Source organism: Dipodomys merriami, unplaced genomic scaffold (assembly GCF_024711535.1).
Source record: "Dipodomys merriami isolate MVZ:Mamm:240054 unplaced genomic scaffold, mDipMer1.0.p SCAF_9, whole genome shotgun sequence".
Lineage (NCBI taxonomy): Eukaryota > Metazoa > Chordata > Mammalia > Rodentia > Heteromyidae > Dipodomys > Dipodomys merriami.
The window spans coordinates 52419201-52443153 of record NW_027206512.1 but is presented as its reverse complement, the minus strand read 5'-3'; the positions used below and the strand labels follow the sequence as shown (position 1 = coordinate 52443153).

General features: G+C 43.8%; 1 protein-coding gene across 4 annotated transcripts in view; it reads right to left on the bottom strand.

The window, feature by feature from the left end:
• Positions 1–23953, bottom strand: part of Ccdc149 (coiled-coil domain containing 149) — a 76520-nt gene that overhangs the window by 43108 nt on the left and 9459 nt on the right. For all 4 annotated transcript variants that reach the window (XM_070012736.1, XM_070012739.1, XM_070012740.1 and 1 more), the window contains exons 2-3: positions 10804–10965; positions 9307–9345 (exon numbers count right to left, since the gene is read on the bottom strand). In XM_070012736.1, the coding sequence (XP_069868837.1) occupies positions 9307–9345; positions 10804–10965 (201 nt within the window). The remainder of the gene's footprint in view (positions 1–9306; positions 9346–10803; positions 10966–23953) is intronic.

Sequence of the window (23953 nt, the reverse complement as noted above, 5' to 3'; positions counted from 1 at the left end):
AAAAGGTGAGCCAGCCCCCACCTCTCCACCCGAATACATGGCCAACTTCTATTTGGAAGAACAATCAAGACCAGGAGAGAGGTCTGGCTTCTGGAGCCACAGCAAAGGTGGAAGATGCCCCTTATTCCACCCCAGACCTTCTGCTCTCTTTCTTGAGTGGCCTCTGTGTTTCCTCCACAGTTACTCCAGAATGCTCCCAGATGTTAGCTCACTGATTTTATCCTGGGTGGCACACAGACTCCCCCCTTCATAGGCACACACACACACACACACACACACACACACACACACACACACACACACACACACGGATGGAGAGCCACACCACCAGGCCCAGGAAGAAGCACCCTGCTTGATCCATCCAGAGACCACTGTCAGCTGCATGTGTTCAGGCGGCTCTCATGTCTCTGCTGGAGGGGACGCACCAAGGCCCCCTTCACGGGGACCTTCTAAACAAGGAGAGGGGCCTGGACATGGGTTTCCAAGAGTAAGAAGCAAAAAAAAAAATCAACAGAAAACCAAAAAGAAACAGTGCAACTTCCCTACCTTCCCTTTCTGAACCACTAATGGCTGAGTCCTTCCAGGGTGCGCACTCAGGCCAGACACTCAGGGACCACCGTCACTGCTAAAATCAGAGCAACTCAGTCTTCACAGTGGAATGGGGTAAATGAATGATGCTGTTCTTCCAGCCCATCCATCCCTGATCTATGCCTTCGTAACATACAACAAACGTGGATTACCAGGAGAAGGAACGTTCATTGTTAGATCCAACACACATAAAATCATGCTGTCACATTGTTATGCAAGGCTCTCAACACATACTCTTGATTTCTGTCTCCTATCTTGTCCCAAACCACAAGCAATTAGGTTGCAGCCAGGCACTGGTCCTTGACCATCACTTTGAAAAGCATGGAGTTCAACCATGCTTCCAGATATCTGGGTGGAGGGCAGGGCAAACACCCAGCAAAACCTCAGTCCAAGAGTTCAGAGAAGCTGAGGGCAGAGAGCTGGGGATTTAGAGACCCAGAGCTTTAATGATCAAACGTGACTTATTCTGTAACTTGGCTGAAGAGAAAGCTACCAAGTAAAGTCATGCATTTCCATGTGTTCACCATAAATCTACACCAGCCTTAAACAGGACCCCCTGGGGTACAGTGGATGGGGAAAGGCATCACTGTAATTTTCTTTTATACTTAACATGTGTATGACCTGTCAACACACAATTCTTCCCCCGTGCAAGCTTTCAACCTCCTCAACTCCAAAACAGTACCTTTGAAAACCAGCACAGGATGATTCTGGTACGGTACCTTATTCTTTGACATACACCTTGAGGAACAACAGCAATTACAACCACCAAAGCCGTCTGTTTCAGAGCACCCAGAATAGAGGAGGAAAGTTCACACACAATTCTTCTGACCAAAATAACATCATGACTCACACACACTCACTGGAACAACCCATCAAGGAGCAGGAGGCTCCTGTGTCCAATTCATCAGCTCTGCAGAGCGTTTTGTCTCTGTGTTGTTGGGAAGGGCTCCGTGACCATCACTTTGGAATAGCAACAACTATAGAAAGGAAATGATGGGAGATGGTGGCAGATGGCCCGAGGCTAGCAAGGATTTCACAGGGAAAGAAATCAGGCCCCAGAGATGATTACTTCTGTCTCTCAGGTGGGGGTAGGGGGAGTAGCAATAGCAAATTGTAGAAAGGTTTACAAAGGAACCTGTTTAAAATATTCAGATGAGACAGGGCCAACATTAAAGGTTAACATTTTCACTCTGATAACAGGGGAAGACACAGGAATAGACACAGAACCCAATTTAAGTCCATCTTTCTACCTAGGAGCTGATATGTTAAACTTGTGATAGGGAGGGAGGGAAGGAAGAGTGATTTGACAGAAAGAAGGAGGGGATTTGAAGCCCAAAGGACACTGCAGTGCTCTATTCTGACAAACTGGCTCCATAAGTGCAATGACGTGTACCCAAGCAAGTCACCAAAACTTGCTCCCACTGTGGGATCCAGGACGCTCTCGAAATTCTCTCTAAGGCTGATGACTAGCATCCTGTGAAGGCAGAGAGCAGAGAGCGGAGAGAGGGGCTGGCTTCCTCTTCACTACCTTCCTTCAAGTCCTATTACATCCTACACTCCAGCTCTGAACGAGCACCCCTTTGGCTTCCACCATAAATGCCCTGGACTGTGTCAGAACCATGAACACTGGGGACACATTGACATTTTTGCACTTTGAAGAATGGATGGGGGACTTGTGTCAACATAATTATGTGTCGTGTTTGGCAATGACCATCCTACCTGCAATGATCCATCAACACTGATTCACAAGGCAGAGATTTCAGGAGATGAGCTATAAAAAGAGAAGGCTAATCTTTTGGATGGAAAGAAAAAAGGATTTACTAGGTACCATTTCTCTCCTTGCTATTAGAAATGGATGGGAAGGGAGCAGGATGTGTCATTGCAAACAATCCCACTTTGACAAAAAAGATTATTTTTGAGATGAAGGCCACTGAAATCAGCAGGTCCTTAAGGGGTTCTCTTGTTTCCTTTTCTACTTAAAGGCTCTTGCCTTTGTAAAGTACCCCCTCTCCAGTATTAGGGAGAAGATAAAAGTCTCTACCAGAGACAGTCAGTACCAAGACATACCTTCATAAACAGATCTTACTGCAGCTAGCCTTGTTCATTATTTTGTCCACTGTTTCCTAGTTATTTCTCCACAATTAGACATCACTCAGAGGCCAATTTCCGTCCTTTGTTAAAGTGGTATGTAACCTTTTGAATCTATTGCTTTGAATTTCACTACTTTTCTGCAAGTTCCCATTATACAGAAAATGTTAATAGAACTGTGCCACGCCGACCCCAGTAGAGTCTGCTTAGCATGGGAAACCATCTATCAGACCATGATAGGGGCTTCGAGACCTATCTCTGAGTTTTGGGACTTCACCGAAGTCTACCTCAGAGAATGGGGCTTTACAGAAACCTATCTCCAAGTTTTGGGACTTCACCGAAGTCTACCTCGGAGAATAGGGCTTCTAAGAGGCCTACTCCTGGGAAAAGGCTGGAAAAACCCCTGGGAAAAAATGTGTTTCTGTCTTTCTTCTCCTCATAAGAGTGCCTATCAATCTTTTACTGTTTCTGCTGTTCATTGTACTTACTCATTGTCATCGTTCCCTTATTCAAAGCTCTTTCTTAAGAGTGTTGACGACTCCAATATCTGATGAGTGTCTTAAAAATATAACTAACTCACCAGAGTTAAGTGCTACCCTGAAACCCCTCTTATGAAGGCTAGTAGACAAATATAAGTAAATATAAAAGTATTTGAGGTTTCACAAATTCACTCCAGCAGAAGGAATTGTAAGAAATTTACAAGAAGCTGTAGGCACGGCTAGAACAGAAGGAATGTATGGCAGTTGCTGAGATAACTACTTAGGAGAAAGAACTTCCTGGTACTCTCATTTACTAAGAGACTTGCTAGATCTAGGCCTCCGTAACCTTATAATTAAGGCCTCTATAGAAATAAGGTAATGGTGAGATGGTGACAAACGTCGAAACCCATTATATTTCTTAGAGATAAGCCGGAAACAAGTGCCTTTCAGGCGACCAGCTGGTGACCACCTAAGAATGAAGCCCTGCAGCAAGATTGTGTAAACTTTTGCCCTTTCAGGCGACCAGCTGGTGACCATCCAAGAACGAAGCCTTGCAGCAAGATTGTGTAACCTTTTGCCCCTTTTTTCTTATGAAGACTTCTGTTATAAAAGTTTCTTATCCTCTGCATTAAATCGCACTCAGCATCCACTCCTAATGTGTGTGAGTTGTCTGTTTGCCATCTCCCCATCCTATTCCAGGTTCCTCCCCTAGGTATCCTCCGTCGTCCCGACAGAACCCGGTCCGCGGCAGAACTGTGTGCCTTTTCTTCCCTGTTAATCTACCTCTTGTGCTTTAAATTTACAGGTCCTAATCACAGAACCTAAGATGGCAGAGGAAATACTTTACCTCCCTGATGGAGGAAAGTGGAGTGATGAAAAGTTTAAGATAAACCTTCTAAGTATATCCTGTTCCAACACTGAGAATAGAAGTAAGAAGAACAGGCCATATGTTTTCACCTGCATCCCTAAATATTTCAAACCAGAGGCCAAGAGAAGAAAGGGTGGAATTCTCAGGAACAATTTCTCAAGTCATTCTGTTGAAGCTATTAGATAGATACATATTATTCTAGCGATCAAGCCGTGGGCGCGCCTCTACATCATACAATAAAACAATGTATACTAGAAAGCTCTGTAATATACTGCTGAGTTTGCAGACGTAGAAAAGCAGAATAAGAACGCAAAAATGAGAGGACAATAAAATGAGAGTGAAACTGGGGAGAAAAACACACAAACGGACACATTTTTGTCTTAAGCACTTCCTCAAGGAGTATAAGGGTGGGCTGGGAATGTGGCTTCGTGGTAGAGCACTTGCCTAGCATGCATGAAGCCCCAGGTGCGATTTCTCAGTACCACATACACAGAAAAATCCAGAAGTGGCTCAAGTGGTAGAGTGCTAGCCTTGAGCAAAAGAAGCTCAGGGACAATGTCGAGGTCCTGAGTTCAAGCCCCAGGACTGGAGGAGGAGGAGGAGGAGGAGGAGGAGGAGGAGGAGGAGGAGGAGGAGGAGGAGGAGGAGGAGGAGGAGGAGGAGGAGGAATAGGAGGAGGAATAGGAGGAGGAGGAGGAGGAGGAATAGGAGGAGGAGGAGGAGGAGGAGGAGGAGGAGGAGGAGGAGGAATAGGAGGAGGAGGAGGAGGAGGAAGAGGAGGAGGAATAGGAGGAGGAGGAGGAGGAAGAGGAGGAGAAGGAGGAGGAGGAAGAGGAGGAGGAGGAGCAGCAACAGCAGCAGCAGCAGCAGAAGGGTAAGGAGAGTAAGAGAGAAAGAAATACACAAGAGACCAGATTAAAGAAAAGCTGCATCATAGAAGATTGATGCTGTGGAGCTCTTAACTCCATACCTTCCATAAGGGAAAGGAAGTTAAGCAAGAATACATTAAAGCACATGTTTGATGAAACATCAAGTGTTCTGGAGATATGTGATTGATAGCAAATTTAATTGCAATTTCTACTTGATTGCACTGGTCCAATGGCAACTGGTGTGTTTATGGTGATAGAGGGAAGCAAGCTTTGCTTAGCAATGGCTTCTCTTTGAAGCAGCTGCCAAAGTGATGGCCTGTGTTGCAGTGACAACTTCTTATTAAAAAAAAAAGCCACAGAGAGTGGATCCATACAAAGGTGTTGGCTGTGCACAGAGCCAGTAGAAGCCCACTTCCATCAAGAGCAGATGTCATAAAGACAAACTTGCAGACAGATTCATTGCCAGTGCTGCTGGCCACCCCTGTTGAATGGGCTTGGAAGGTTGCTATTTAAATTAGTATGTCCCTTCATCTTGACCATTACCATTCTGTATCTGTCTAATAGTGACTCCTTTATAGCTACCAAGTACTTAAGACTCTGTGACACCCCCTCCCCCAATTTCTGTCCATTTGGGGAGTGTTCTTACATTCCTTGCAAAATCTTTGTGAGACTAAAAAGGCTAATAGAGAGGGCTGTCCGTACAATTCAAATGGAGGGCTCTGAACGGCTGAAGCTGGAATCTTCTTCAGCTTCCCTGGTGTGACAGTTAAGTCACGCCCTGTTCAAAGTGTTTTAGAAAGAAGCATCTCAAAGCACTTGCCGTCTGTGAGGGAAGTTTAGGTTCTGAGCATCAAACCAGGACACACGTACAAAGTCACTCTGATTTGCCATCACTGGGGACTAACATAAGCTTGACCAAGACTTCTCTACTGAAATAAAAGACTCCTCCCATCCCCCAAAGGATCACTCGACGTGGTTTCCTCCAGGGCTGTCATCTTGCGTATGCCACTGTATAAATAAGCCATCACTTTGTAGAGACAAGAAAGCAACAATTCCCTCCTGGACCAAGAAGGATATTTCCCATGATACATCTGCTTGAAATCAAACAGAAAAGACAAAGATCTTAAAGATGCATTTGACTGTTTGTTCAAGGAAAAGAGTTTGCATGGAGAAAATGTGCCGGTGTGACCTGAAATAATCCCATCTTCCTAAGAAGATGAAGCCACGATCATTTAAATTCCCCTTTGCCTCCTTTGGAAGGCCTGCTTGTTTAGCAAAAGAAAAATATTGAAAGGGTCGTTTGAGATGTCTCGGTGGTATGTCACTGCAGGGTAAAGGTGCACAGGGTGTACAGTTCTGCCTGGAGTAACGAGGAGACATTTTCATTTCCATATCCCACGAGAAGCTATTAGTGTAATCACTGTTGTCACGATTTCTTCCTGGCTTCTTTAACGGATGATTTGCCTTTGGAAATTGAGTTGTTTAAAAAAAAAAAAAAAAAAAGAATTCCAAGCTCCAAAAAAAAAAAAAATCAACAACTACATTTCTAGAACTACAAGTATAAAAGTTCTAGTCTGTCCTCCAAGAAAGAGACTTTTAATAAGGAAGGGGAAGAAAAATGATAGCCAGATCCTGGTGGCCATAGAAAAGAAGATAATATCTTAGTATGTCTCCAATCTTGCACAAGACTTGTATGCTACAAAGATCCATTAGCCATCTTATTTCAAGTTTGCCTAGATGGACAGTTCTTTTATTTGCTAACCACGGCATAGAGGAAATAAGTACACAATAGGTAGGACCATTGTCCACACAGCTTGAAGCCTGCATTACCTGGGGCTTCTGGCTAGACTAGGTAATCAGTTCATTCATTGGCTACACAGTTCAGAATTTCTGCCACTTGTCCCCCAGACCCCCTCCTTGCAGGAGGTAATCAGTGGTTCCAACTCAGGCAGGAAGGCCATACAACACAAGTTCCCATCGCCATACTAAATCCCAAGGTGACAGAAGCTAAATGCCATTCTAAAATCTACAGGACCAATGCTTGGGACCTGGAACTTATATTCTTAGAACAGTAAGAACACAAGCTTGACTGACTGGATTTAAACAGATTTGCCTCAGCCAATGTAATTTCTTTTTATTATAAAGTCACAGAACGCAAATTCACTGCAAAACTGTAAAACTCCTTCATGAATACTAACAAAGTTTATAGAGGCAGCAAAGATGACTGTGTACAGCCATTGAAAACACCCAGCAATTCAAGATTAAGGATTGCAGTTTTTAAGGAGTAATGATAAATTTCCATGTGATTATGTGTAGAAAAAAAATCAATTAACTACACAGAAAAATCAGACTCTAGATCAAACACTGGAAGGTTTTAAACTAATGGCATTAACGAGGAAGGAGTGTGAAAGTGAGTAGCACTGACTGATTGGAGGTGATTGGAGGCTGAGTTGTTGTTTAAGGGTATCAGTTCTGCATGGGGAAGGGAGAATAAATAAACTATTCACCAGCATAAAGAACCTCACGATCAGCTGGGTGCTTACCCATGGCACAAGCCTGTAATCCTAGCTACTTGAGACACAGAGATCAGGACAATCTTAGTCCTCAGTTTGAAATCAGCCCAGATAGACATACAAAACCCCTACTTAACTAACAGCTGACCACAGAAATGTGACCCTACCATCCTAACTATAGCGAAGGCTAAGATCAGGGAGACTGTATTCCAGGCCGGCCCAGGCAGAAATGTCCACCAATTCCATCTCAACAGAAAGAAGCTAGGTGTGGTGGCACATGCTTGTCATCCCACCTACAGAAGGAAGCAAAACATAGAAAGACTGTGGTCCAGATAGGTTCCTGGGCAGGAAGCAAAACCCTATCTCAAACCTCAAAACAACAGCCAGTGCAAAAAGAGGGCTGGAGGTATGGCACAGCAGAGTGCCTGCCTGGGTTCAAATACCAGTACCACCAAAACCCAAACCAAAACAACAACAAAAAACTCTCCAGGCAATAAACCTGCAGATTTTACATGTGGCATGTATAACAGGATGTCAAATGTTCTGTGGTTACTGATGTATCATCAATGCTGGTGGCCATCACAGCTGAAAACACCAACTTACAAAGCTAATTCCAAAGTTCTGGTCCAATGTAAAACACAGAACACAACACTGCACCTGTTCACATCATCTCTTCCTGAACACTAAACACCTCTACTTAGGGGCATATGAGAGTACAGAGAAGTCGTGAAATTAAGGAAAGCTCTAGCAAAGATATCATTGGAAAAGATTGTTGTTCTTTAAATATATGAGAGACCAAATTGACCTGCAGATCAATAAATCTATAACTTAATAAATTTAACAAATTTACTGTTCACTGGCATCAAAAATCAAAACAAAATGAACAAATGCAAATGTGCACTTTTATCACCTAACCAATTTAGATGCTCACTTTTATCAATTTAATGAAACAAATTTAACAACATCCCAAAGGGAATTGTGTGTGTAAGATCAGAGGAAGAGGTGGTAAAAAAAAAAAAGTTTCTCAGTTTTATTGGGAAAAGATAAATAAGAGGAGAAAAAAAAAACAAATAAGAAAGTCCTAGCTACTTTGGAGACTGAAAATAGGAGAATCATGTTCAAATCCAGCCTGGGTAGAAAAGTTTGTGAGACCCACCCCCTTCACAATCCATAGCTGCATATGGTAGTACGTGCCTGTCATCCTGAACTATGCATGACGCAAAGATTGAGAGGATCATGTTGGCAGAAGAAGAGTTTGTGAGACTCCATCATACAAAGCAGGTAAGTTGAGGCTTGGAGTTCAAAACTCAGTACCACAAAAGAAAGAAGAAAGAAAAGAAATGTTTGAAAAGAAGAATAAAGAGGAGACCAGTTATAAGCAGATATTAAAGTAATGTAAAGTAGAAAGAGTTAAAATAATGCATCATAACCACAAAACTATACAAGAAGCTCAATGGAACAACACTTCTGAGCTCAGAAGCCAAGCATGGATATATGAGGATCTGAGAAAAAATAGATGTCAGTAAATAATGATGGCTACCATGCACAGAATTAAAGTAAACTCTGAGTTTTGATGGAAGATGGGTTTAAGTCTGAATGAAAGGATCAAAGAGCAGAAGAATACACAGCTACTAAACAGCCAAGCTGCTCCACTCCACTCTTTCCACTCCAAGTTTGCCAACAGAATCCACAGAGGACAAAGGGACGAGGTCACCTGCTAGACTGGGCTGCCTCCCCTCCCCTCTTCACCATCAGAATCTCTGTTGTGTTCCACCAACACAAAGGACTCTGGGAAATGAGGAGTATGCTGTGTTCATTGAGGGATTCCCTGTTGCTTCCATTGCTGTCAGTCAACAATTATCCTCATCCAATAGTCATCAGAGACCAGGAGTAAGTCTTACCTGCTTCCTCTTCTCAGGGGGAAGTGACGGGTCTCCATCCTATGGAAAAACAAATACTGCAGTTCACTATATGTGCTTAAACTATGAAACTCTCCAACCCATCCTCACCATCCTGCAAGCAATGTAGAGAAGCAAACTCAAGTGTCCTGTTAAGAAGTTAACTGGAACTGAACCAGAATGACTTTGGAGAACCCCCTAGTAGGGATGGGGAACCTTTCTTCTGGATGTTCCTTGCTTGCCCTCAAATTTCACACTATTATTATGATTCACTCAATATAAATTTACATCGCTATTCGAAAAAAAGAAAACAACACACCACCTTGATTTATTGACCTGCCTTGTTTGCCTTGGCAGGGTCAGACCAAATGACTTCACAGACATTATATCATCCGTGAGCTGGAGGCTCCCCACTCCTGCCTTGGGAATCACTTTTAATTAGGACCAAATTTACATATTTTCTAAATCGATGCAACCTTTAAAAAGACCCTGAGATTGATCAAAATGGTTTCTGAGCACAGCCTAATCTAAAGTAATAGTTCATTTGGCTGGTGTTCCTCTTTTAAATAGAACCAAAGAAACAGTGACTGATTCACACACACACACACACACACACACACACACACAGAGAGAGAGAGAGAGAGAGAGAGAGAGAGAGAGAGAGAGAGAGAGAGAGAGAGAGGGAACATAATAGGATTTGTTCAAAATCAAGCAACACTGAGAACAGCCAGACCTGTAGTACTTCTTGCCTTTCAGGAACTGAAGTTCTTTCCATTTGTGCCATTTGGGAGATATGAACACTTGAAGTGAGTGAGACAATGCTCCCCAATTTAGATGCTGTTCCCATGCAGAATTCTGCATTATTGAGCCCAAAGAATATTTCTGTTCTAGTTCTACTCCAGGGAAATACAGTGACTTCACCTCAAGAAGGAAAAGTGAGCAACAGTGTCTGCACTTAAAAGGGGGGGCAGGAAGAGGGGATGAGTTGGACACATGCCTGCGATCCCAGCTCTTTGGGAGGCTAAGATGGGTTTGGGGGGTATGCGGGGAGGGAGGAGGAGATCATGAGTTTAAGGTCAGATTCAGCAACTCAGTGAGACCTTGTCTCAAAATAGAATAAGAAAGAAAGAAAGAAAGAAAAACAGGCGTGAGGATATAGCTCAGTGCCAGAGCATTTGCCTAGCATGCATGAGGTCCTATGTTAGATTCAAATCAATGAACAAAGAAACAGAGACATATACGTGTTCACACACATGCACACACTCACACCCACACATGCACACTCACAGCCCTGTGTCTATTCCAGGGCAGAAAAAGCAGTCTGGAAGCATTCATGCTCCCTGGGGTGGGCCTGGGGTGGGCCTGGGTTTGGAGGAAATGGATGACTTCACTTCTTCACTTTTACACTTGTGGAATGTCTGAATGCAATCATTGCCCCCGACCCCCACCCCAGTTCCATCTGCATGGAGGGATGGCAGTGCTGTATGAGGAAATACGTACGATCAGCTCCCGGTACTTCTTCTTCAGGGACTGGTGGCGCTCTCGGAGCTGATTGGCCATGAGTTTGTATTGGTCCCTCTCCTGCTGGCAGGTGTCCAGCTCCTTGGAGAGGATCAGCAGGGCCTCCTTCTTGCTCTCCAGCTTTCGTTTGCACACCAGATACTGTGGATCCAACGCATCCAGCAACAGGTCAGAAAGGCTCCACCAACCTTCACTCAATACTCACAGGCTTCATGCTAGACTATATTTTTTGGCAGTACTGGAGTTTGAACTCAGGACCTTGGAACTTGCTAGGCAGGCACTCTACCACTGAGCCACACCTCTAACCCAACCCCTGTCCTTTTTCTGCTTAGGGACCATGTAGTAGGGAATACTTGCTAATACATAAAGTCTGCTACAGTGTCTGATGCACACTCCCCCAAGGACAGAACCACAACTTTAGATGGTCATGAACTTTCACAAACAGGGACAAATCAAATAATTTACTTCATCAGTACGTTTTTCTTTTAAAAAAAGAATTTTTAAGCTATATAGATCAGTTAATAAGAAAGCTAGGCTCGAGTTTTGCTTTAAAAATTGTAAACATCCAGAAAAGAATAAAATTTAGGCAAGTGCTGGTGGCTCATACCTATAATCCTAGCTACCCAGGAGGCTGAGATCTGAGGATTAAAGTTTGTAGCTAGCCTAGACAACAAAGTTCATGAGACTTATTTCCACTTAACCACCAAAAAGCCAGAAGTAGAAGTAGAGTGTCAGCCTTGAATGAAAAAGCCAAGCAAGAGTGTGAGGTCCTGAGATCAAGTCCTACTACTGGCGTGCACACACACACACACACACACACACACACACACACACACACACACACACATATTTTATTAAAATATATTGCATAAAGACACTGAATAAAAATGTTTGCAAACATATTGCTAATAATGATCTCTTGGTAAAAAAAACTTGCTCAACATTTTGAATTTTTTCTTTTTTTTAATTTTCTGAGATAAATCCATAAGACTCTTGTAATTTAAAAAATAACCCCAAAATGTAAAGCAAAATAATTGAATTGAACTAGAAACCACTACACTCAATTACTTGTGCCCAGAAAACCCAGCAATGTTTGGGTTTTTTTTAATTATCTTTAAGTAATTGTGCAAAGGCGTTTTAATTCAACGTGTCAGTTTCAGAGTACACTGTATCTTGATTAGTGTCACCTCTCCATCATGCTCCCATCTCTCCCAACTCCACCCATTCACTTGCATTGCCAAGTTCAATGTTCACATATGTACATTGCGTATTACGACTGTATTCACCCACCATCCTTCTCCGTGTGTGTGTGTGTGTGTGTGTGTGTGTGTGTTGGTCCTAGGGCTTAAACTCAGGGCCTAGACAAAAGAAGCCTAGAGCTTCTTTTGCTCAAGGCTAGCACTCTATCTCTTGAGCTGTAAGTCCACTTCTGGCTTTTTGGTGGTTAACTGGAGGTAAGTCTCTATAGATTTTCCTGCCCAGACTGGCTTCCCATTATGATCCTCAGATCTAGGATAGCTATGATTATAGGTGTGAGCCACCAGTGCCCAGTTCTCAATGTTTTTGTTGTTTTTTGACTCAGGAATTTGCTCACTAGCTCAGCTTGATATGCCCAACTTCCATGATTCAATGCCAACAACTACCACTTAGATACCGATCTTCAGAGCTAAGTATTTTAGTTGTACTTTGAGTGATTCCCCAAAAGCTGGAGCTCAGGCCTGTCCTCAGCCCCACTGCCCTGCACCAGCAACCATTCTCCCCTGCCAATCAGTCACCTACATTGGCTGGCCTGAGCCCAGCCTCGGACTCCACTTCCACTGGATAAATGACACCATCTGCTGTTATTCACCTATGGGAAATGTGGCACTAAATACCTTTTGAATTTGTCCCGTAAAAACCCAAATTGAGAGCATTCGTGAAAACAATTTATAGTTTCATTATCCCCTGTGACATGGGCGTTCTGTCATTGTGGATACTCACACAAAGCAGACGGAGTCAGCATTCCCAGACCATGGCAGTCAATGCTCCTTTATGGACAAAAAGCATTACTCATATATAGTGCTTGCTCGGAACTGACTTTGTTAAGTTCAATTTCAAATAAATGAAAGGGGAGAAAAGAGAGGTTGGAGCATTTGTACTTTTTTTTTCCTTAAAAAAAAAAAAAAGGTAATTGCTTAGCTTTAAAAAACAAAGGAGAAAGAAAAGCCATTCTGAGATGGATTTCAATTTTGAGAGGACGCTTTACCTTGGATGAATTTTATTCCTGGCAATAATGAGGTTGGAATCCTGTCTTAAAACATCCTAGATTTGGAGATTTGGACATCGTCTTCATGGGAGCAAAATAGTTCTGGTACCACAGTGATTTTTCAAGAGGGAAAATCCCCAAGGAGTAAATATCAGAGAGTCTCACAATCCTCAACAGCAATGTCCCCAGGGAAGTATAGAGATTTCACAGGAATAAAGGGAAAAAATACCATTTACATACAATTCAATGGAGCTACCCTGTCCTCCAATTCTTTTCTGTGATCAGCAGCTCCACTGTCACTGCCCTGGGCATCAGTGGCAGAAAGGGACAAGGTCACCTTTGTCCCTCCAACTTGTCAGATTCAAACTCAGACCCCCAACCAATGCAGGGTGCCTTTGAATTTGAGGGAAGAAAATGCCAATTGTGTGGGGACACTGTAAAGTGAGGAGCTAAGATCTGTGCCCAGGATTCACAGCTATGAAAGGTGATAACCAATCTGCTTGCTTCTAGGTTTGCTGTACCTGGTGAAAACCAGGCCCAGAGGCCTACACGAAGGCCCCATGGTCCCAGGTCTGAAGAGCAGAGTTCCATTCTAATATATTTTCCTATCTTGTTAGCCACCTGAGTTGATGAGTGCTTATGATCTTTATCCTAGGTACGACAAAAAAAAAAAAAAATCAGTGTTTTGTCACAGGCTGCTACCCCCAGTTTTGCTGTTGGACAGTGATATAGAATATTTGGTATGTTTATCACTTCAGACTCCCCAAAATCTGAAGCATTTCTGGAACCAAAGCCTTTTAGAGAAAGAACCTGACATTTATTTGAAAGCTACCCTCATGAGCGAGGAACAGTGGTACATAGCCATAATCACAGCTACTCAGGAGAAGGGTCACAGTTTGAGACTGGTCTTGGGAGGGAAAGCATAAGTATCTATCTGAAAAGCCAAACTAATCTAACTATGCTTCCATCATGGATACCATTAGCTCTTTCTCTGGACCGAGATACAACTCTATTAAGTAAAGCTGGCCCCACCCTCTCTGAGCCCCTGGGAAAGAGAAACGCAGTGTGAGAGGTTAAAACACTGAATTGTTTGTAGAAGCCAAACACATTATTGTTATAGTATTTATTTACAGCAAACAAACCACTGTTACGGACATTATTTCCTGGTCAACACCATAGCAGGTAGAGACCCACCATTTCCCCCATTTCCCCAGGAAAACAGCTGAGATTTCCAGAGGCTAGGTGTCTTTTCCTTAACTCACAATGTTGGCTCAAGCTAGAAGTTTCCACCACACATCCTAAGCTCTGTTCATTATTCCACATTCACACTAAATAAATCATTAGCAGTTCAACATGCTTCTTGTTTTGTGTAAAATCATATTTTAACAAGACACTCCCAGAGGTGAATGCGAAGCTCAAAGGAATGTACTGAAGTCCCACCACAGGGCCTTTGTAGGCCATTCCTCTTGTTCTTATTGCTTGGCTTCTTTCCTGACTTCTTTCATACCTGTGTGTGCTCTGTTTCCTTCTCAGAAACCTTGTCCCTCTCTGAGTATCAATCCCCCTAACTGGTTTTTACTGTCTTTCATGTATGGACTATTTGACCTTGATCACTACTTCTCTGTAACAGTAGAAATGGTTTTATTCATTACAGATTCCCCATTGCTGATACACAGCTCATGTGTGATCACTCTTAGATAAACAGGTGATAGATGATGGCTGGCTGGATGGATACACATATATACACATACATAGTAATAGATATACCATATATGTATCATAGATATACCATATGTAGTTATGTATATCAAGCATATGCACATATATAAGGTATGATGCTATATAACAATGAGATTGCGTAGAAATTGACTCAATATTCTCTTGCTATGTATATATACATAATACACATAGAATTAATGTAAAATAAGAATGTATGTGCACGCATTAGGTACAACAGACACACGTACACACTGCATGAGACAACCACATGCAATGTTTCTCATTACAGCTTCACTAGGCCATGTGGTATATGTGATACTGCCCCTGGTCTCCAGGCTCCCAAGCCCTGTATCAGAGGAGCCATCACAAACCATCTAGCCAGGACTTCTTGCTATAAATGGAGAAACTGGCACTCAGAATGGCATCAGGACTTCCCGAGGCTGGCTAGCAGGACTCAAAAGACGGTCAGAAACTAAGGATTCATCTCACTCTGAGTTTCAGACTTTCCTGCTACCAAATGCCTACCAATTCACAACCGGGAAGTAAAAAGCATGAAGTAAAATGTCCATGAACTTAGAATAGTGACTAGTGATTGTGTAATAAAGAGCAGACAATAATAACTGATGGCAATAAGTGGGATCAGGTTGGCAAAGAAGTGTTCAACACGTGAGAGGACATGTGACCTGGAAATGCACAGGGCAGGGAGAGCGGACACACATTTGGGGACAGATGGAACGGGAAAAGGAAAAACAGCTGTAGCCCAGCACAACGTTCGGCTGCCTGGCAGGACAGTCAGGGACTGTGGCCAGGGTGGAAGGAAAAGCTAAAGAGAAGACTGGACAGATGAAACAGGAATGGACATGCGCTGAGAGCTCAGATTTGATTCTCCCAGGATACTCTCTGGAGTATCCTACAGAATCCTCTTGCAGAGAAATCCCATCTTGACATCCCAGCAGGGAATAATAACAGGTGTGCAGCACAGACAAAAGTTGACACCCAGCAGCCCACAAAGAGCAGTGTGTTTCCGGGCCACCATGAGACCCCACACAGGACACCCTGCTGTGTGACCTGCTCTGCCATACCCCCACAAAGAGCACAGGGCTCTGCTGTGCCTTAAGGTGGTCTGCATGCCTTCTGATGCTGTATTGTTAGGCAGAGTGCTACCCCAGGCATCCAGATGCATGCCTGGAGTTAGCCTGGGCCACAGCAGGTGGTATCAGAATCAATTGTATCAGCAGGCCATGTGGCAGCATGTCCATACTCCAAAGGGCTGGGCTGAGCAGAGTAAACTCAGAACAATACCCCACTTTCTAGTCTTTTGGGCAGTGCCCAGGGGTCCATGTTTATTCTCCTTATACCTTTACTTTTATCTTCAAAGTATAATTCATCTAGTTCACGTGTGGAGAAGGGACCATGGAGTTTTGCTCTTCCTTCTGACCTCAGGAAAGAGATCTGATTTGTTTAGAAGAAAAAGGAAGGAGTGAAGAAATGGGTTATTTGGATGCAGACTGTGTGCCAGGTATTGTTGAGAGCAATAAGATGATAAGGATTTGATGATAACAATAACCGTACAGACACTATGTAGTGAGCATCCCTATGTTCTGAACTATGCTAAGTTCTCTCCTGGAAACGTCACATTTGAATGCTGTGCTTTCCTCCAAATAGACCATGAGAAAGGCCCTGCTTCAGAGATAAAGACATTGAAGTCCAAGGAGGTGAATTGTCCTTCCTTGCAGAGGTGGTAAGCCGCAGAGTCCAATTGTTACCAGTGTATCAAAATTAGGACTTTTGTTTTGTTTTCAAGTATTGAGGTTTGGACAAAGGGCCTCACACTTGCTAGGCAGGTGTTCTACCACTTGAATCACACCTCTAGCCTGCAACTAGGAGTCTTTGGTGGTAAGCAACAGTAACAGATGATTTAAACTGGGCCTATATCAAGAAAGATATCAGTTCTGGTAGTCACAGTGGGAAGAAAGAAAGTTAACATGGGGAATTTTAGACACTGGAGACAAGACCTGGAACCACCAGTCCCCATTGCAGGAAAAGTCAGATCAGAGGGCTGCTGAATGGCTGAACTCCTCTTAGTTCAACTTCCTTGTCTCCAATAGGCCTAGAGCCTATTACATGCCAACCCTTGCCTGGGCAGAGAACATCTGTCCACTGTCCTTTGCTGCATCCAGAACTAATACTCTTTCAGGTGCTCTCTGAGGAAGAGAATGGAATGTTGGGAAGTGAGAACATGTGAAATGTTTCCCTCACCAACCAAGAAAGAATCTATTCTACTGAGTTTATCTCTCTACCTTTCTAAAGTTTCCCTTCTTGTGGTTCATGAATAAAGTTGAAAAAGAAATGGTGATCATTCAACCACCACAACAACAACAACAATAATAATAATCTCTTTCATTTAGATTAACTCTGAACCTCTCATCACACATAGACACACATGAGTCATGCAAGGAGAGCTGCAGGAACACTCCTTGTAGACCTCCCCAGCCGCAGGTGGGGGCACCCGTCCCAAGTGAAAAAAGGAAAACAACCACACAAAATACACCGAGCATTCAATGAGATGGGAATGGAATCAACTCCATAAAATATGCCCAGTTTCTGGCATGTATACTAGATATCATGAAATATTTTTATTATCCACTCAAAAATAGATTTCTCCGGAATTGCATTTCAATTACATTTTTGAAGTAGAACTCATAACTCATGTTAATTCATGAAGAGAGCCTTGCGCATCTCATCTGAAGAACCTGAACCCACAGTTTTTGCCGTTAGTGGCTTTATTCTACATTTTTTTCTGTTATCTGCAATAAAGCAAATCATAATTGCTACAGGGAAGACCATAATAATTAAATGACTATCTGACATACTACATTACTATCTGAATGGCTTTATGGCCAGATAGCTGCTGGTGAGAGAGGGAGGTGGCTGGCTGTCAGGGGAGTATCTCTCTGACAAGTGACCCTCTGGGCCCAGCAATGACTAGTGGTCCTTTGCTATCTCGACAGATGGGATCAAGTTAGCTCTTATTGGCCCAGAAAGGCTTCTCACGTCATGATGAACACACATGGCTGAAGGTCATGTTCAAAAATAATTCAGAATCTTCTCAAGTACAGCTTCACTTGTTTGTTAGAGGCTCTTCCTTCCCTGGTGCCGTAGGGGGCTCTCCAATGTCCAGCAATGTGTTGAAAACTCCTCCCTGCAGTGGTACTGTGGAAAGGCTATGGCTCCTTTAAGAGGTGGGGCCTAGTGAGAGGTATTAGGTCATGGATGAGCAGGGTAATATCCTTTAAAGGGACAGCTTCTTCCTTTTTCCCTTTCCAGTCCTGACCACAGAGCAAATGTTTTGCTCCAACTCACATACACACTCATGCCAAGATGTGTGCCTTTGCACGGGCCCAAAAGCTACAGGACCAACCAAACATGGACTGAAACCTCCAAAACTATCAGCCAATATAATTAATCCCTCTCTTCCTCTCTCTCTCTCTCTTCCTCCCTTTCCTCTTCCCTTCCCCCTCCTCCTCCTCTTCTTCCTTTTCTACTTCCTCTTCCTCTTCTTCCTTTTTCTTCTTTGGCTTCTTCTTCTTTTTCTTCTCCCTGCTCCCCATCTCTCTGTCTCATACTGGGCCTTGAACACAGGATCTCACATTCTTGCTTGGCTTTTTCACTCAAGGTGATGCTCTACCCCACTTCTATCACTAGCTCTTTGCTGATTAATTGGAGGTAGGAGCCTTATGGACTTTTCTGCCTGGGCTAGCTTCCAATCACAATCCTCAGATCATTGACACCCAGGAAGCTAGGATTATAGCAACAAGCTACCAACATTCCACAACTTTTTCTCTTTATGCATCAACTATCTCAGGTGTTTGATAGAAAGTAGACAACACACTTAGTCACCATCCACTCTGTCTCTGACCTCTTCCACCCTAACCCACCTTTCAGTGCAACAAGCAACTTCTTCCACTCAAACCAGCCAGCTCGGGAAGCCCTGCTTAATTCTTCCTTGTGACCTCTGCCAGGCAGTCACAGTGCCCCTCTTCTGCATGTACAAACACAGCTGCCTACTACAGGTTCTGTCTCTTTGAGAACATTAAGCAAGTCCTGCCATTCTTTAACAAAAATCTTCAGTGTTCTCACTGAAACTTCATCTCACCCAAGTCAGAATGTCCACCCTCAAGAAAATAAACCACAATGAATGATAGCAAGATGGGAGGAAGGTAGGCGAAGGGATCTCATACACTGTTAGTGGTGATATAAGCAATGACTATGTAAATCAGTTTGGCAGTTACTCAAAAACTAAAGATAGACCCACCATATGATCCTGTTATGCCTCTCCTGGGCATATATCCAAAGGAATGTAAGCCAACATACAGTCAGGTTACCTGCATACCTAAATTTATTTGTAGTACTATTTACAATAGCCCAAAATATGGAATCAGCCTTGGTGCCCATCAACCAAAGAACAGAAAAAGAAAATGTGATCTGTCTACACAAGCACAATTGTGCATCATTCTGTCACAAAGAATGAACTTAAGTCATTTGCAGGAAAATGGAAGGAACTAGTGCTCATCACATTAAGAGAAAGTCAAATGCTGTTTATTCTCTCTCATATGCAGAATTTAACCCCAAAAAATCCAAGGGCAGGAATGCAAAATAGGTTCTGTTTATGGGCAGGTATAATCAAGAAGAGGATGAAAGAAGAGTTCACGAGTCGGGCACCGGTGGCTCATGTCTGTAATCCTCGCTACTCAAGAGGCTGAGATCAGAGGCTCTCGGTGGAAAGCCAGATGCAGTCAGGAAAGTCCGTGAAACTCTTATCTCCAATAAACTGCTCGGAGAAAGCTCGAAGTGGTGCTTGGCTCAAGTGGAAAAGTGCTAGCCTCGAGCACAAAGAAGCACAGAGACAGTGTCCAGGCCCTGAGTTCAAGCCCAGGACAGGCAAAAAAAAATAGAAGAAGAAGAGTGAATGGTGAGGGGGCAGTGAAGTGAAAAAGTAGAAACAACAATGAAAATACAACAAAGAAACTTGTTGAAATTGTTCCAAGAAGGGGAAGAAGAGTGGGAGAGATGAACAGAATACATTTGCATATATGGAAACACCACAGTAAACCCCCTGTGTACAAGTAACATTTACTAATAGTTCATAAAAAGCATGGAAAGAAAAGTCTTCTAAGTTCTGAAGCCAGAAAGAAATCACTGTCTGAGACAGCTCATGGCTAAAAAATTCAAGACCTTATATAAGTGCTCAATGTGTATTATAAACATAAATTCATTTTAGTTCCCAGTAGATGGATAGATGGGTGGGTGGGTGGGTAGATGGATGGATGGATGGGTGGGTGGATGGATGGATGGGTGGGTGGATGGACTGACTGACTAACAACTGAGTGATTGATTTAGGTATACAGACATATTTACATTTTTCAGTAACACCCATCAGTTACTATTATGCATTAATAGCCACGTTCCATTTTAGCACTACACTTAGCAGAGGAAATCCCAGTTAAGATTCCAGACAAGGTGCCAAAGAGCTCCCAGACAACTCACAATGCCATTTGTATTTTGTCTTTTGCCATCACATGGCCCCATTCCCCACTGTCATCTGTACATGTTCAGGGCTGGGAAATCCAGGCATAGCTAACCTCTGCAGAAGTGAGTCTGCGCATACACTATGGGAAATGCCACGTGGGCCAGTTCCACACTACTGTGTATTTAGCTGACACCCTCTTGAAGCAATTCCAGCCACCCCGTTAATTCTCTCTTTTCATGGCTTCCAGACTTTTCTGCCCTCCTCTACGCCCATCCTCTAACACTCAGCAGAGACCTCTGGGCAATCTGTGTTCGCCTCTGTAACTTCCAGATGACACTAGCATTTTCAAGCTGGCTGTTTAATGATTCTAATGCCATTCTCTAAGATGACTTTTTTTTAACTTTTTTTTTTTTTATGATCTATCCCTATCTCAGACTCACCATCCCATTTTCCCCTCTCCAGTATGACTTCAACAGGCAAACTTTGATTACTTGAATGCCCCAGGGGATGTGCTGAAATTTAACTTAAGTGAGATTTCAGGTAATTGGAAGAGTTTATAATGTGAACTGCAATAGCTGGAGGAAATGTGAGATTCACTGCCTGTCTTGGTTAACTGAAGTTGTGAATAACAAAGTCTTGCCTGAGAATCTGTCTCAATTCTTCTCCCTTATTTCAACTCCCTCTTTGGCCCAACCGCCTCAGCCTCCACCTACTCTAGAAGGTGTGTGCCTGATCCTCTCAGGCCTACAAGAATGAGGAGGGATGCAAGGAAGGAAGATGAGTTCTTCTGCCAGCCAGAAATAGATCAGGAAACCCCTTCTCCTTTGCTGAAGACAGCATGTATTTTTTTAAAAAATCACTGCTTGCCTAGAAAAGTTGCTCTGGCCTTAGTATAAGGCTGATCTGGCCTTGCCTTGGGCTGAGATACTGATGGTAAGGCAAATAAAAACCAGAGGCAAACAAAAACATCACATGCTCACCATGCTGCAGTCAAACTACCTCTGCAGCCAGGTGCCCATAGTTCATAATCCTAGCTACTCAGGAGGCTGAGATCTGAGGATCCCAGTTCTAAGCCAGCCAGGCAGAAAAATCTAACAGACTCTTATCTCCAATTAAGCAGCCAAAGGCCAGGAGTGGAGATATAGCTCAAGGGGCTAAGCATCAGCCTTGAGTAAAAAAGCTAAAGGACAGCACTCAGCCCTGGTTCAAGTCCCAGAACTGGTACGCTCTCGCTCTCTCTCTCTCTCTCTCTCTCTCTCTCTCTCTCTCTCTCTCTCTCTCTCTCTCTCTCTCTCTCTCTCTCTCTCTCTCTCTCTCTCTTCCTCTCTCTCCCTCTCTCTCTTCCTCTCTCTCTCCCTCTCTCTCCCTGTCTCCCTCTCTCTCTTCCTCTCCCTCTCCCTCTTCCTCTCTCTCCCTCCCTCCCTCTCTCTCCCTATCTCTCTTCCTCTCCCTCCCTCCCTCTCTCTCCCTATCTCTCTTCCTCTCTCTCTCTCCCTCTCTCCCTCTCTCTCTCTTCCTTTCTCTCTCTCTTCCTTTCTCTCTCTTCCTCTCCCTCTCCCTCTCTCTCTCCCTCTTTCCCTCTCTCTCTCCCTCTCTCCCTCTCTCTCCCTCTCTCCCTCTCTCTCTCCCTCTCTCCCTCTCTCCCTCTCTCTCTCCCTCTCTCTCTCCCTCTCTCTCTCCCTCTCTCCCTCTCTCTCTCCCTCTCCCTCTCTCTCCCTTTCTCCCTCTTCCTCTCTCTCTCACTCTCTCCCTCTCTCCCTCTCTGTCTTCCTCTCCCTCCCTCTCTCTCTCCCCCTCTCCCTCTCCCTCTCTCCTCTCCCTCTCCCTCTCCCTCCCTCTCCCTCCCTCTCCCTCTCTCTCTCTCTCTCTCTCTCTCTCTCTCTCTCTCTCTCTCTCTCTCTCTCTCTCTCTCTCTCTCTCTCTCTCTCTCTCTCTCTCTCTCACACACACACACACACACACACACACACACACACAATCTACCCATACCCATCCAGGCTTCTGGGAACCTGGGACATGATGCCTATAGTGACAGCTGCTGCATACTGGCCCTCGCATACTCCAGTTCTACATTGTAACATCTCGCAGTCATGCGTGGGACAGCGCGGTGGAGTCACTGGTCTACCTCCTGTGGGCTGGGATAAAAGCTCCACTGAGCTGCACAGGGAATTTCCTATGGGCTTGACAGAAGTCAAAAGGCAGCATGTGTTCAATACATTTTGCTCAGATTAAATTCAAAAGCTTTCATTGCTATGATTTGTCTTTCCCTGATATGGAAAAGAAAGGGTGAACTCTAAAGGTGCTGATACAAACGTGTAATCCCAGCACTTAAGGCCCTTGAGACAGGAAGATTATGAGTTCAAGACCAGCCTAGGCTATGTAGTGAGACCTATCTCCAAAAAAAAGCCCTTATAACACCTAATACCATGAGCCTCAGCACCGCCTTTCAGATCTATCAATGACACAGGTAGAGGACAGCTAAAGAGGCCCTATGTGCAGAGCTAGCCCTGGAACCCAGGATGTCAAGTGAGCCATGTGGGTTTCACAGCCACCACCTGCCCAGGGGACAGTAAGACAATAAGAGCCCCTCCTGTCCTCTGCTTAGCCTTCCTTACCTGTAAATGACGATTAAATAACCATGGGAGATTCCTCAGTGCCCACAGATCATTCAAGCACTCCCTATCCATCGATCATTAATCCTGCTACCATTCCCAAAGGGAGACACTATTACCCCCTTTTTAGAAAGGAAGATAATAAAGCTCTAAGATCTTCTTGAAAAATGAAATGAAAACAGTAACCAAAAAAAATGGCCACTTCCAAGAGGCAATGGTGAGATTGAACTCAGGCCTGTCATAAATATCCCATCGGATGCACAGATGAATCCTAAGGTAAAACTGAGCTACTCTGATTCTAACAGCACCAACATGATCATCACAGAGAGCCATGTCTGTGCCCCCCTGAAAAAATCAATTATTCATGAGGATGTCAACAGATCTGGTCTTTCTGAAAAATACCATCCATCCATCCATCTCTTGCTGGGATGAGGAGTTCCAGAGAAGACCAGAGCACCAGAGACAGACTCCATCAAGACTGAGCATGTGTGAGAACAGCAACTCCCAACCTCTGATACTTGTGTCAGATGCACAGCAAGGAGGTGTTCCATCCCCATCTGTCCCACATGACAGGCATTCACAGACTTGAGATCTTGAAATCAGCCACGCAAATCCATCACCACCTTCATTATGCACACAAGTGCTGCTCTTAGCCCCAGCTGCCAAGCTTTGAACCAATCACAAACATTACTATCCTACTCTCTGGATGGGAACCTCAGAGACATTGCTAAAGAGCCACTTGAGCCTTCAATTTCTGCCTACGGGATGAAGGTGTACCTAGCTGAAGCCTAAGGCTGGAAGCTGACTTTTCACGCTTTGTATACTCTCTTCATATTTCTCTGAGCACTGCTAATTTGCTCCTGGCTTCATCTTCATCATGCTTAACTTTCTTTCCACTCTCTCCAGATATTACTAATTGGCAACAAGAAGAAGTGTCAGTTCAGAACCAACGTGTAACAAGAAGCCAGCTAGAGATTCATTCTGGAACATAGGGAGGTCATTCAAACCACTGAAGTTTTCAGA